General features: G+C 40.6%; 1 protein-coding gene across 8 annotated transcripts in view; it reads right to left on the reverse strand.

The window, feature by feature from the left end:
• The window catches only part of ntng1a (netrin g1a), a 172,311-nt gene that overhangs the window by 50,062 nt on the left and 106,356 nt on the right, over positions 1–15,893 (reverse strand). For all 8 annotated transcript variants that reach the window (XM_042510273.1, XM_042510272.1, XM_042510271.1 and 5 more), the window contains exon 3: positions 14,840–15,483. In XM_042510273.1, the coding sequence (XP_042366207.1) occupies positions 14,840–15,483 (644 nt within the window). The remainder of the gene's footprint in view (positions 1–14,839; positions 15,484–15,893) is intronic.

The raw sequence follows: 15,893 nt of genomic DNA on the forward strand, positions 1-15,893 counted from the left end.
GTGTTTTATGTTTTTCCAGATGGCATTTTAATGCAAGTGTTGCCAACATGTCCCCACTCTCTCTACCGGTTACCAAATCATGAGTGTGGTGGTGAGGGCTGCAAGTGAAGGAGAGGTCAATGAGGGGATTAGTCATGAAACCCTGACAGGAGGGCCCATTATGAGGGCGGCTGTAGCTGACAAAGATGGGAGGGGGGGCACGTCGAAAAAGGCCTCTCCATTAATGAAATGGGTCACCACATGAATGTTGAATGTGCTCTGTCGACAGTGAGGAAGAGAAAATGTCTCCGGTATGGCTGGTGTCTGCGCCCAAAGACCCCTTTCTGGCACAATAGAGTAAAATTGCCTACCCTAAGTTCGAGATAAAAAGGCTTTATGAGAAATCAGATCGGAAAATGGTTCATTGTACCCACTGAGATTGTCAAGGTTTTAATGTAACTCCATGGTAAACAGTTAGTAATTAATCATTTGGTTTGTATGGAGGTATTAATGTGCGATCAGGGCGGGAATCAACGACGCTGCCTGCGTTATCTCCATACGTGTGTGTGTGTATGTGGGGATTTTAGATTGAATTCCTGCTGAACTAGATTTGGATTTATGGAACAAATATGGGATGGATATTGCCTGGAGGATATGCACACTGGGAGCCCATTTACACACACACACACACACACACACACACACACACACTAGCCTTAGTGCAAATACTGTATATGAAGCCACCACATCCCATATATGCCACTGAGGCGTGAGTTGTCTCGTCATGCGGTGCACATCAGCAGTGCAGAGTTCCAGTTCATGACATAATTCCTGGCTACTAATATGAGTGAACCCATTGGGAGAGAAATCAATGCACAAAATATAAGATCTGCATCATCAGAAATGCAGCACTTCATAAGAAAACAAGTGTATCGAGTTGACTTCTGCTTCTGAAGTGAAAAATGAATGTTGCTTCATCCCTGAGAACAGGAAGAGGGATTTGTTGAAGCGACGCACCTCCTGTCCTGTGCACCTCTGATAAAATCTTCATGTCACTTGAAGCTTTGCTCCTCATATCTCTGGACTCAGTCGATTCCTCTGGCCTGTGATAAATAGTAAGGGATTGGCTTGTACGCCTTCAGTGAGTTCAATGTCAGTGACATGGCAGCTCATGACTGGATTTTATTTGTACATAAAGCTCTCTGTTTATTTGATTTTATCTCACGACTGAGCAGTTCTCTACCATTTACACTACAGCCAGGATTTGTTTTTTATATTTGCTCCCACTGGCAAATACCAACAGTTGTTTTTAATGAGAGAAGGCACAATAGGTGAACATAAAAGAATTTTGGAATTTGGACACATCCTTCTTCTTCTAACCCTGTGGACCCTGAAGAGTCGGGGTTACTGCAAGCTAGCAGAGACAGGGGCATAAACAATGCAGCGTTTGAAATAGTAAAGAAAATTGTTTTTGCAAATCTTTTCCGAGAAACCATGTTTGTAAGAACTCTAGAATACACACAATGTGTTTGGGGGAGAAGCACTGAATGTAAACATCACTTTTGTTTGTTTGCAAGAAAAGGCTACAGGTTATTTTTAATTATACTAAAACTGTTTTTACAACAGAAGTGCACATTTCCATATCATTAAGGGCAACTTTGTCCTGGTGAATAATGTCATAGTGCTATTTTTTCATTTTATCCTTAATAATAACTTGTATACTGTACAATACAATACAATACTGTATAATTGTGCTATTCATATTATTTGCATGGGACCTGTATTACCTGGGGGCCTCTGGTAATTAGTAAAAGAAATGCAGAGATCATCTGTTATCTTATCCTGCGTGAATCTGCCATATCCATAATTTAAGTAGAAATTCCACTGCAATTTATCTGCCGTATTTTGCCAAACACAGAGGTCACGTTATATTATTAGTCCAGTATGAATCAGCATCACTGTGATTTGGGGTCATATTCTGTTTTTTGCAAGGTTTGTTGTTTTGTCATGCCTCTTTTCCTGTTGAGAAACATAGAGGCTTTATTGGAAATTAGAAATTAATTTTTTTAAAGCATTTAGGATGCAAATTAAGGAGAAAAATCATCTAATAATGGACAACTAGTACAAGTCTCTGTAAGCTTCATCATAGATTATGGTGTTCTATGTGTAAAAATGTCAATTTTCCTACATGTTTGTCTTTATAAATAGCAAAACAAACTCTGGACTTTCACCCAAGAGGCCGCTGTTTATGTCCTGTGTGAAACCAAAATTCAGTCGAGTTATTTTAATCACAACGCAGTATGCTAGGATGTGAAGCATATCAGGCTAGTGACGTATGTCATGTGACGTTACATTACATTACATGGGCAGTAAATACACTTATCTCTCTACACAAAATGAGGACTCACCCCACACAACAATTCCACTGACTGTCTCTTAGCACATCCAATGCCTGTTTTTCTTAGCAGTCATTGTTATTTTTGCTAGGGAAGGGAATTTTAGATCATATCCAGTTGATAATATCAGTAAAATTTGAGTAACGTACGCTTATCCTTAACATATATGATTTAAAATGTAGAATAAAGGAAGTGGTCATGGCTAGCTGCAGCTGCTTTTATCAAACAAATTCTAGTTAACTTTTGCTGGCTTTTTAATAAACTCTATTATGTATTCCAACATACCTATCCTCACTGTTGTGATTTAAGGTTTCTGTTTGCTTTTTTGCTGCTATATGACTGTGTCTTGGCTAGGTCTCACTTGCAAAAAAAAAGGCAAATGAGTAGGGCTTCAGGTATGACATGAAACATTTTCAGATTTTTCTGAAAATATCATACAAATGAAAAGGGAATGAAACCGATTCATTACAAACACTATCAGTGTATCAGTATGTAAAAAAACAAAAAATCATTTTGCAGTGGTGTAATTAGCTGTTAATTTTGTGCTCTTCTTACTACTGCTATTATTAGAGACATATAATATTCCTTTGTGTTTAAAAAATATTTTACTTGTCTTTTTTATTGCAGGAGTAAAAGTTGTTTTTTCAGCACAATCTGTCTCAAAAGCAAAAATTGCCACGTTCACCTGAATGCCTTCCCTCACACAAACTATGCCTGCGGAGGTTTCTATAGGCAGGCCCCTTTGTCAATGCATGCAGCCACTTCATTCAGACAGGAAACAGCTGAAAGCAAATACTCTGCTGTCTGTGTTTTGAATAATAATAAAAAAAAAATGAAATATCATTGGCCTTATGAAAGTACAGTACAATAGATTTAAGCTGGATTGTCTTTGGAAAGGGGCAATTCAGCAAACAGAGACTAAGCAGTCAAAATCCATCCTTCTTTCATCCCACCATTTGTATGTGAGAGTGATAGTCAGCATGGGGAAAGACAGAGGAGGTTTTAAAAAGGCAGCGAGAAGAATCTGTGCTCAGAAAAGGGTAGTTTATACATGGAAATAGACTGCGAGTTAAAAGTCCACCTTAGCAGTCGCACTCATATTCACCCTCTAAAGACACGCAGGATAAATAAAATGTGCTACTCAGACTGATGCCCTTGAACAATGAGAAAAAAGTTTTTGTTTGTTGTGACAAAACATTCAAAATTCAAACAAAATGTATCTTTTTTTCCTCATAACTGCAGCAACACCCAGAACATTGCACAGCTTGTTTTCCTTTACAGAGAACTCTTCTTCTGAACAGAGAGCTTTGGATGTTTTTACCTTTGTTTCATGTTTCTATCCACATTGCACTGAGATGGGTGTTACTGATCGTTTTTAAACTAGAGATATGAATGAATCTCAGCCTCAACATACTTGAAGTTGCAAAACGCAATATCGACATTGCTCCCAGTTAATGCATAACAAAAAGGGCTTTATTGAGCTTTAATTTCTTTAATGCATGCATATTTTAATGAGTCTGAACCCTGTGTAAGTTTTTGACTTACTATATTTTTTTCAAATAAATAGGAATGCAGTACTTAATGAGAAATAACATATAGCTTTTTAAGAGAATTTGATAGCAGCACCTGATTTTATTGCTCCCCTGTGAAACACAGTTGTATCTAAATGTAACGCCTTTTTAGCCTGATTAGTTTCATCGACTGTGCTGTTTACACTTAAGTTGGAAGAGAATATAGACTTTTTAAGCTCAATTTCTAATGTGCATCTTTAAAAAAACTTTGGTATATATAAAAGGTATATTAATATGTAGTCTACTTAAAGTTTAAAGCATATTATAACTGCATTAGGAGGTACATGTTAAGTATCTTTGCTGAAATCATTTGCTCCTCTTTATATGATATTAAATCTCTGCAATTCAACAAGACTTGCTAATTTAACTTTGGCTTTGATGTAACCCTGTGGGAGTTTAACAGCTTAACAGCAACAGCACCAAGGTCAAACCTGGTATGTGGCTAAAAAGCAGAGCGACAAGAGTTTGATTAAAACATGTTTTGAAGGAAACAGCAGTTTGTGAAACAAGTAATACAATTCAAGCAATCTTGTGCACTTCTAACTGTGGCAAACAGCTACAATGTGTCCTCATACAACAGCTCAAATGATATTTCATGAAAAGTTCTGCACATGGTATGTAAGATGTCTTATGCATTAGTGCCCTCACTGGTTAATTTAGGTTTAGGAAATAATCATGGGTAGGCATTGTCACTCTACGTACTTAATGTCACGTGTCAACATGGAGACATGATGTTAAGTGCATACATTACTGCAAAAGTTGACTTTTGGTTTCACACACGACACAAACACTGGTCCCATGCTTCTGCTGTCTGTTTGACCTGACCACCTCTCTTTTATACTACATCACTTGACTTCCTCCTTTGCTCCTGTCATATGACTGTCATAGGACTATGGGTGTATCAGAAGACAGCCTGCAGGTCAGTGGGTATATGACCAAAGCCTCTTGGCTCACGATTATATGGATTAACCATAATATATGAATAATAGTGCATTACTTTTCATCAGTATGAGTATGAACAGTGAATGAGAACAGCTTGACATCAACTAAAAGTCTCTGTAAGCCCTGTAAAAAGATTATAATATTACACATATAAAGTTAAAGGGACAGTTCAGGATTTTTGAAGTGGGAATGTTTGAGATACTTATGTAGTCAGTGTATCACATACAGTAGCTTGCGGTGGGCACCCTCCCGATTGGCAGAAAAAGACAGGGCGCAGCCCCACAGGGGTTGATATCAAAACATATTTTAGCCACAACCTAAAAAGAATCAGCATCAGTCTAAGTGGATGCTATATTTTTACAGCTTTGCACACGCATCACACAGCTTTTTCCTTGGTACTTCTGTCGGTCAGCTGTTTGGGTCAGAAAGTGCTGTTAGCTGCTGTTACGTGATCCAACTGAAACAAAACTTCACATCGAAAACACCTTCAGTACAGCATCTACTTAGACTGATACTGTATTTTTTTTAGGTAGGCCTCTTTTAAAATGGCTAAACACTTTCTGATATCAACCCCTCTATACAGCACTGTATGCTGAGCTGTGGGATGCGCCATGTCTGTTTCTGCAAACCTGCAGCACACCTACCACAAGCTACTGCATGTAATACACTGACTATACATAAGTATCTCAAACAGCCCCACATCAAAAATCCCAAACTATCCCTTTGATGTACATTTTGCAGCATGTTGGTCTTCTTACATAGTCAATCCTGCTAACAGATGGCTGTGAAATTATGTCATGTTTCCCCTTACTATTAATATGATGGTTAAAGATGGTAGTAAAATGTGTCAGCCACTGCAGTATCTACAGTCTACAAATTCATGAGGCTGTACTCAGCAGCTCAAAGCACTGCCTCACCTAACGTCAGCATGTTAACATGCTTACAATAACAATGCTAATATGCTATTGTTTAGCTCATGTAATGCTAACTGTAGCCACTTTAATAAAGCCTGTTGGCATACTAATATTTGGTTATTGGCAAAAAAACAAAACAAAACAGAAAAAAGTTGCAGCTGAAGGGATTGTTGTTAGTTTTGCAGGTAATTTTGGCTTGACAATGGCACTATAAATAGTTAAGAGATTTCAATACACCCTGCAGGGAACACAATAGATGTGTTTTGCCATAGCAATCAATTCAACTGCTGCTAAGAAATTTCACTCAAAACTACAAATATCAACCTCAAACTGGCGCTAGACTAAAAGTCAGGGGAACACCAAAGTCATTAGGGTTTATCTTCAAGACACAAAGAGTATCAGTACCAAATTTCATGCTAATCCATTCAATAGTGACCAAAGTGATGAACTAACAGGTCGACATTGCCATAGCGGCACGCTGCTGGCATGGCTAAAATTATGGCCACTCTTCTTAATGAGCGCTAATGAAGCATCTGCACCAAGGCCTGACTGACAGAAAAAAACATCATCACACAAATTATTTTTGTCCCACCATCCAGGAATATGCCCCGTTTTTATACATTGCTACAAAGGACACAGACGTAGTGATGATGGTCCGATGTTGCCGGCAGCCGTATGCAGATGACTGTGCACAGGCAGCTGTGGCCCCTAGATATGGTGCACTACGCTCTACTGCTGCCAACGCGATGCACCACATATTCTGCCTCCGCCTATCGCATTTTTCAAATCCGCCCTCTCCTCATATCCGTTCTTTTTTACCTTCACGGTTCACATGTGTACTGCTTGGGGAGGTTTTTGCAGCTGGGAATATCCAATTAATTGGACAGGAGGAACAGCTTCTATATTAATACCGCCTCACACAGAGACACACCCACTACAGCTGCCTCTAGATGGGGGCACGTTTGAGTAAATGACTGTGAGTGGTAAACGATCAACGCAGGCAAACAACTGGAAACTAATTCTGCATTACTGTTGTCGTTACCTACATTAACAAGCAATTCAAAAAGTGGTGCATTAAAGCAGGAGCTGCATGAGGACATTAAGGGGACTGCAGGTGTTGAGACCTGTCAGAACTCTGCAAGGACATTTGGAACTAATACATCATATCAGGATTTATTTCATGCAGAGATTTTTCTCTTTGCCAGCTTGGCCCTGCTTCTCTGCAGCTGGAGGCTGGTCCCAAAAACTGTAAGATGCTCTGTTGTCCAAACACCCATGCATACTTTTCAAAGCCTTATCAAGCAGGCACTTCTAGAGCATTGGAATGGGGTGAGTAAAAAGTTTCTGCCTCGACTGACAAAAATTTCTTTTGAGCTCCTCAACCTGGCAGATTCAAGTAGGGAGGGCGCCAGCTAGAGACGAACTGAGGGAGGAGGATCAAAGCTAGAAAGGTGGAGAAATGGACGGAAGTCAGGAGCGACAGGTGATGTAGGTGTTGATGGGAGAAGGAAGAAAGAGACAAAGGGAATAAAGAGGCAGCTGGGGCTGTTTGGTAGCGTCTGAGGCAGCGACAGTCTGGCTGATTGAGCTCTGTCAGTAACAAATAAAACAAATACAAAGAGATAAAGTGAGGTAAAGATTCCTACTGGGAAGGTTAATACAGGTCATAAGCAAAACAAGTCCCCAAATGACAAGGTCTCTATCGATTCAGGATGACAGTTTTTACCTAAATACTGTCAAAATTGAATCAAATCTTTAAACATAGATTACAACTTGAAGGGTAACCATGAGACTTCGACGAGCAGAGTGATGATATTTCAGTTGCCAACTTGAGGTCACCAGTTAATAAACCATCCTACGCTTCCTGTCCCAGTGGACCTACAAGTGTAGGAAGGCAGCTCACAGCCTCAAACTGAACTAACTCAAAACGCTGCAGAAATAAATAAAAGACACATTTTCCTGCATGCTTTGAAGTGCAGTGGTGGATAAACAAGAGCAGGGAGGGGAGAGGGCCAAAAATGCACATAACAGGTGATGTCAACCACTGGTTTGTAGCTTTGAGTTTGGCATTCAAGCCGTGGCCATTTAGGATTTTTGAAGTCAGAAATGACCATATGTGGACAATTAATTATGTAAAACTTAAAACCTTGATCAAATTTAAACAATTTAAGTTATATAAAAATGCACTCCCATAGTTGTCATGAACTGGAAAATTAGCCATCGAGATCAAAACCATTTTTTGTATCAGGCTGTAAAGTTGGGCATTTTTAATTGAGGGGTCTACAGTGATTGACCCACTTTTGGAGCTAGCCTCAAGGGTCTATTTGAGGAACTGTAGTTTTTTGGCATTTCATTCATTCATTTTTCAGCCTCGGAGGTTGCTGCTTGGAGAGGGCAGGCGAAGGTCAGAGTCAAGGCCATGGAACAATTACATTTTTCCCTAATAACAAAATGAATAAGTACCCCTATAATACAGTATGGGACACTTATCAAAGTAAAGATAATAAAAAAAGCAACTATTGTATCATGACTATATTCGATAAATAGCAGCAGTGGAGAGTAAAAAACTACATTTACTAAAGCAAAATTAAATATAAAAATATAAAGAAGTTAAATCTAGCTTCACCTTAATTAGATACAATAGTAAAATGCTATCTATGCATTGGTAATTGTCCCATTCGGATTGGCTGCATTGCTTTACTACAAAATGTTATGGCACAAGACTGTAGGCGCAGTGGTCTGGGCATAATTGCCCAATAATGGCAATGTCATCTTTCCATGAGCTGAAGCAGTGAGTGAAAAGTGGCAGTGTGGACAGTAAAGTGACAGGTTGATACATGGGGGCAGAATGAATTGGGTGTGTGGTACTACCACTTTACAGCTCTGGCTGTTGAGCTGCAACCACACCAGCCCTGTTTCCTCTTCAGTGAGTCACAGACACTTCACTTCCATCATTCTTCAGTAAAAATGACATACATTAGGCAATTCGCTCATACTCTAATTGATGTTTGAACTGCCACAGTCACTTTTGCTGGACTAACAAAAGACTGCAGGTCATTTGATTTCAGCCACAAAACTAACACGTGGCGTTGATGTTAACAGATGGTCCAAGTAATCTGGACCTCTCAGCTCGGCCTGTCCTACCGACATGGTGTTCTCCCACACAATGACTAATGCAGACTGCTGATTCAAAAAACAAGGCTAAAATGCAGAGCATAGCGGAAGGTAAATAGATGCTCATGGTGGCACAGAGAAAGAGAGAGAGAGACAGAGAGAGAGAGAGACTAAGGAGGGTAGACAAGTGGGATGACTTATTCAAGGGGGAAGTGGGCAGCGAGAAACATGAAATTAGCACAAATAGATTATCTGTCGACTACAGGCAGGCCTAGGAGCAAGCCAAGCACTGTGGAGGGAGAGGGAGAGGGAAAAAAAAGCAGATTGACTTCTTGTTTGTTCCTCCCTTAGGGGAGATCCGATAGAGCCATCATTCACCAAATTGCTGATCTGTAGTTGAAACAGCTGTATCCAAAGCATGCACCGAACTCAACACCAATTAGAACGCAGGAATAGTATGACCCATGCATTGTGGGAGAGATGAACTGTCTAATCTTTTACATCTGTTATATTTGTATATACCTCAGATGGAAGCTCTGCTTTTTCATACTTTTGGATATCACTGGAACAAGTCCCGCTAGGCTAAAATAACAGAGTGGTAGGAAAAGCTACTGCTAAAGAAATATGTTGAATTTTTGTGAAACTTGCTTATATGCTTCCTGCTAAAGATTGCATGAGAAGATTAATACCACTCTTATGTCTTTGTGCTAAGTATGAAGGTATTGCTAGCAGCTGGTTAGCTGCTCTCATTGGAATGAATGGTGCCCTTCAACACTGTGTCCAGTTGTCTTCATACATCTATGGGTAACCTTAGTTAGGAAAAGACTCAAGGAGGTCATTACTCCCAGCCAAGAAAAAGTACAACACATAATCCGTCTTAACATAATAACTTGTCCTTTTTGTCTTAGCTTAGCATAAAGACTGTCAAAAAATATCCCATAACCCCTGATAAAACCACAATATGTTTTTTTTTTGTTTTTTTACAAAGCCAGCTGTCCCAGCACTTGTGCTAAGCTAGGCTAACCGACTGGTGGTGGTATGGTACTGATCTTCATCTGAGTGAGCGAATAAACGCTCTCTCAAAGTCTTCATTTAATTATTGATAACTGATTCCCAACAATCGAGTGTGCTATATTATACTTCACACTTGACACACTATCGCAGATATGCAGTACTCTTATTGCACAACATGCTATTGTATTGTGCCAACAAAAATCCTTTAAGTGAGTGGGAATGATGACTAAAGCGTGACAGCATGATGACATATTTACATTTTGTGGGCGGTGGCAATAGGCATAGCAAAACGGTTGCTTTAGATGGATTTCACACTGTTTTTAGTGCACATTTCAAGAAATTTGGAATATAATTGGTGGCACTCAAACCAAATAGTGTTTGAAAATCCAAATATTTTCCTTGATGTAAAATCCAAATGGTTTCACATATTAGGCTGATCAAAAAGAAATTTGAGTTTCAAAGTGTAAAAAAAAAAATGAAAATCAAGCCTAGTACCTACATTACTCCCAATGCAATTTGACTGTTAACAGTTCAGCTGCAGACTAGGGTGTGAGCCGCAAACCTCAAGCAGAGATTAGCGGCGGTAAACATCAGTTTTCTTGAAATATAGAAGTTATTATATCGCATTTCAGAAAAGCAGTCATCCATATAGCCAGTGACTTGGGATAAGAAGAATGTGTTCAAGTGGTGACAATCTAAAAAAAAAAAAACAAGCTCAATTGCTGTGGAACTGCTTCATGTAGAAAAGATATAACAGATCTTTATTATGGGATTGTTTTGACAAAGTGCGGCCAGAGTGCAATGTTTGATTCTGAAAGAAAATCTGAGGCCACAACTGTGACACCACTCTCTTCATATTCAGCAACATCAGCTGAATACAAACTGGCTAATTCCTGCCACCGGGATGTGTTGTCGAATGATCGATCTAGGATTGTTGCTTTAATAAAGAGAAAAATGTCAGAGACTTAATAATAAGGAAATGAGTTGAACTCACTTCTCCTTCTGTTAAACATTCAATGAATTTTTGAATTGCAAACATTATACTTGGGAGAATAAAAGCCAGACTGGGAGCTGTCCGCGCCAATATCGTGATCGGGGTACATGGTCAATGTGGGGATTCGCAGTCATTGTACAAGACTCTCTTTCCATGAGGCTGATGGGGAATCAAGACCAGAAAAAGGTTCTTATAACCAGTTGCCCTGCAGTCAAAGTGACTGTGAACTGTTAAGTTTGTGTCTGACCTTCCCTGATAATGCCCCACGGTACATATATACTTTGGAAATTGAAAACTCCCACACACATGCATAAATTGGCAAAGTTTTCTTTCCCATCCTCTTTTTTGTTGTTTGCAAACAGGGCATATAAACAAGCTGGAAATTTAGCACAAGATGTGGCACTTTGATTATTTTTTATGCACTGACAGTTAGCAAGAGGTTTGGAACTAAAAGGACATGTGTGTTGCCAGACTGGGAGGTTATTTAAAATTTGGGCCAATAAAACAATTGATTTTGGCAATTAAAAACCATGGTGGTGGCATGATATAAATGCTGTGCCACCTACAGTTCTTTCTGTTAACTGTATTTTTCAGTTTGTGGTGGGTAGTGTTTTTCTCTGGAATGTAGTTGGTGTTTATCCCTCGAGTGGGGGCACAGGAATGGAATGGGCTGGGTCTTCGTATATAATTCAAGACAGGGACCTAGAGCCCCCTTCAGAGACAAGTCTACTCCGCACAGGAGAAATAGAGCGAGACAGGGACAGGGGGACAGAGGCTGAAAGAGAGAACCCGAGAGCCAGAAAGAGATCCTTTAGTCGCCTGATTCTTCTCCAGCTTTAATTACACTGTATTGATCACAGTACAGGAGGGAGGGAGAGGAGGGGGAGATTGAGCTAAAGGGTGAGGGGAGGGGAGCAGTTGACCAAATTGCAGGCTGCAGTTACTGTAAAGCATGTAGAAAAGAGAGGCAGAGCAATTATGCTAAAGTCATACAGTAGATAATTAGAAAATCCTCGCAACTCTACACAATGTCTCTCCACACACCCATTTAGCCCCACTGATACAATAAAAGAGTGAGGGTGTCAAATTCATTTAAGTCACTGGGCAGTATGCATTGTTCACATCCATCTCACGGCTCCATGCTTGGTTTGATTTGAAATTCTTTGCATCGATTTTTTCTCCCCTGTGCCTTTGGTGCGGTCCCCCCTTGTAATCACCCATAATAGAATGGACATGCATGACACCTCCAGCTTCCCTGGAACAACTTTAGCCGCATGTTACAGATGCAGAGAGGTCTACTTTTGCAAACTTGTGTTTCTTCCCTTCCTTTTCTCTCTTTTCTAGGTTGACCTACTTTGGCAAAGAGCTTAGGTTCCTTTCTTTGTTTCTCACACTGTTGTGGCAAGGGCAGAAAATCTGCAAGCTCTCCTACTGTATTTCCCTCCACACCCCCTCTGCTCCTGATCCAGGGGGATGGCAGCCGAGTCCAGCACAGTGAAATATGCCAGATTCAACCTCACTGCCCCTGCAAAATCGCTCCCGCCGAGTCTCACAGAACTGTATTCCGGGGGTTAAGGAGCTTATGTCTCGTATACGACGCATGGAGAAAGGGGCTGAGCAGTGATTCACCATGGGAGGGGGGAAAAGAAGAGTGAAGCCTCTCTGTGTAGAGTGTATCTCATTATGGCTGAACTGTGTGTTACCTTTGGTAAACAGTGGGGAACATTTCTCAGGCGAGCGTCACTCTAAAAGCAGCGGGCTGGTAAACGACAGCGGCCCGATGGTGGCGCACAGCCATTGCTCAAAACTACAGCCCCACAGGGATGTATGAGTTTGGTCATGATTAGTCAGATAGAATAAATAATCTGCGCTTATGACAGCCCCCTTCATTTCAGCGGGTGTTGAATGGATGCCCCGTCCAACTCTTTTGTGTTAGTAAATTCCCTCCAGTTATTTTTGCTGAATGACCTTCTCAATCATGAGAAAAGTCAAAAATTCAATTTCTGAGCGAGGCATTCATTATCATAGCCCCTTGTGCTCAAGGGTACCTGCCCATTTACACTGCATCAGAGCCACGTGTAAAATGGCTATACTCCATTTTGATGGCATAATAAGGAAATCAACAAATTAGGGATTCATTAAATAGCTTGAAGGCATTTGACAATATTAATGTAAATAATGTCACAGCAGCAACCACATTATCACAGCACGACTAGAGCCAGTGTAGCATGAGAATGACAACAACTGAGGTCTTTAAATTATTGCCTGATGCTAATCCATGCACTCAGCTGAGAAAACTTTGACTTATTTTTTCACACAAGCACATCGTAACTGATGTTTGCTGCGACTGAGCAGAACACCACTGATGTTTCTATTTGCAGTCATCTGCCCAACTTCAAATTGTTGTGACATTCCGCCACTCTGCACTTCTGTACTGCGAGCCTCTCATGTGTGAAAAGCAAAACAAGAGTAATTAAATCTTCATTCCTTTACCCCCTACAACCACATTCACATCTGTTATATTGAAAAACCACAAAGTGTAAAACAGATCCACTTAAGTCTATGCCCCAGTGACTCTGGTAGTAGCGTCAAGAAGCGGGGGAAGCGTTTGTTGGCCTTTCCTCTAACAATATAATGGCGTCTTGTTTTCATGTTATATGACCCTCTATGGATTTCGTAAATCAAACACTAATTACGTCGTGCAGTGACCTGACGGCTGAAATGCTACCTCCAACGTTTTCCACGGGCTAATAGACAGCTGAGTGAATCTGGCGTCCAAAACAGAGCACTTCAGCAAACCGTAAGCAGCTAGGTTAATTAAGACATGCTGACAACTGGTGAACTCTGCACATCATTATGGATCTGCTGCCTAATTGGATAGAATGGCAACGGTAAACGCATTTTTCTTCACTATTGGGTAGCTTTTTCACTAAAAAAAAAAACAACTGAAGTAGTCCTAAATGTTTCACTTCAGAGATTTAGTCCATCCATAGCTGGATTAACCTGATAAAGCACTCAAGGGCAAAAAAATAAATAAATAAATACATTTTACTGATTAACCCTTTGAAACTTGGAGTGAAATCACTTTTCTTGTCTTTTCTTTCTTGATATCTGCCTTTCACAGATATATAAAGTTTCGAATCCCAAGGAATTTGGTTTGATTTCTTTGGAAAACATGAAAAAAGGCAACAGGCAACTTGATAAGAAATGTTCGGGGAATTGCAAGAAATTAGAAGATTCAGAAATTTATTTAAAGAAAACTAAGGAAAAACGTCTAAGAATAAGGGAGAGAGGTAGGGAAAAACAATATTTATAACAATCATAATTCTATATTTAAAACTGTGTTCCAGCTGTTTTCTTAAATACATTTTAATTATTGTATAGTGGGTAATTTCTCCTTTCATTGCTCATTCCCACATTCCCATGTTTTTGAAGAAATCAAGCCAATTTGCTCAGGCTTCAAAGGGTTAAATTACAAAAAACAATTGGCATGCACACTTAGAATACATGGAGTCCCTCCATGCTAACATTTGAAAATGGGGCCCATATGGGTTGTAAATGGGCTGACAAATTGGCCCTATATGGAAATATTCATGGGCTCTATAACGGCCCCATGCCAATTGCCCATATGGGTGAGTTTACCGAAGTGGGCCCCATATAAGATGCCCATTTTGATACTTCGCACTGAGGTAGCCTAAGCATAACCGATATGGGGCCAGCTGGGGTAAACCCACCCATATGGGCAATTGGCTCGGGGCCATTATGGAACCCATGAACATTTCCATACATGGTCAATTTTTCCTCCCATTTACTACCAACATAGACCTCACATACAGATTTTGGCTGGGCTATAGGTCTCTGGAGGCCTGAGGCAGTTTTGCTCACATGACGTGTACACAAGAATTCATATCTTACCTGCCCTGGACCTTGATGTCAGAGATGGCATAGAAGTATCTGGACAGGTTGTTTTCGTCCACCATGGTCGCTCCTGTAGCAGGCCGGAGCAGACGGATTCTCAGGTCTGTGATGGTAAAGAAGTCCCGCAGGTTCTTGGTAGTGTCCAGCTGGCCATAAAGCGAAGCCATGTTGTGGAGCCGGGGCCCGGCAAACAGCGCAAAGCGGTCCTTGATCTCAAAGCGCACTGTTTTATCATATTTCCACACATAACCTCGTGAGTAGTCCTCAGTGCAGATGATGTCCAGCAGGGTGTGCTGAGTCAGGTCTTGCACCGTCTTGGGTTCCATGGTGAAGGCATCCAGGCAGTCAGTAGCATAGAACTGGTAGGGCTGCCAGGTCCGTCCATAATCCAGTGACTTTTCTAGGACCATCTGCTCGGGCCGGGCCGACTCAAAGGTAAGGACGATGTCATCCGTCAACTCAATGGTCTTGTTCCAAGATAGCGTGATGTTGACCAGGAGGGCCTTTGGGTACTTCTTCCAGGATGTGGATTGCCAGAAGGTTGTGGGATTACGGCCCTCGACATCAAACATGAGCTCTGGAGGGTGGGCGAGTTCCTCTGTGCTGGCATCACATTCATTATTACACATGTAGGGGTTCTCCTACATAGAGAGAGAGCAGAGGAAACAAACAAAGAAGGAAGACAAGGTAATGAAAGGTTGTTAGTCTTGGTGAGAAATAACAAGTCAGGTCATTTTCAAAGTTGATTGTGAGGGGAACTCAATATAAGCGTGTTTTTGTCTCTCTTATACACCAACATGTCATTAGGAGAGTTGTTTAGGGATTTGTGAAGCCCTAAGCTGAATCACAATGAGGGCATCATGTGCACACACATGCTCTGCTAAGCATAGTGTGCAGTCATATATGAATATTTGAAGCCACGTAGCTTTATGTTGCACATTCATCATTTAAGATTCTGCCAACACCTCTGTTAACTCTGTCAATATAGCGTGTTTGCTTCTTCTCTGTTGCATTGTTCCGTCATGTCACTACAAATGTCACATCACTCCCA

This window comes from Plectropomus leopardus, chromosome 21 (genome assembly GCF_008729295.1).
Source record: "Plectropomus leopardus isolate mb chromosome 21, YSFRI_Pleo_2.0, whole genome shotgun sequence".
NCBI lineage: Eukaryota > Metazoa > Chordata > Actinopteri > Perciformes > Serranidae > Plectropomus > Plectropomus leopardus.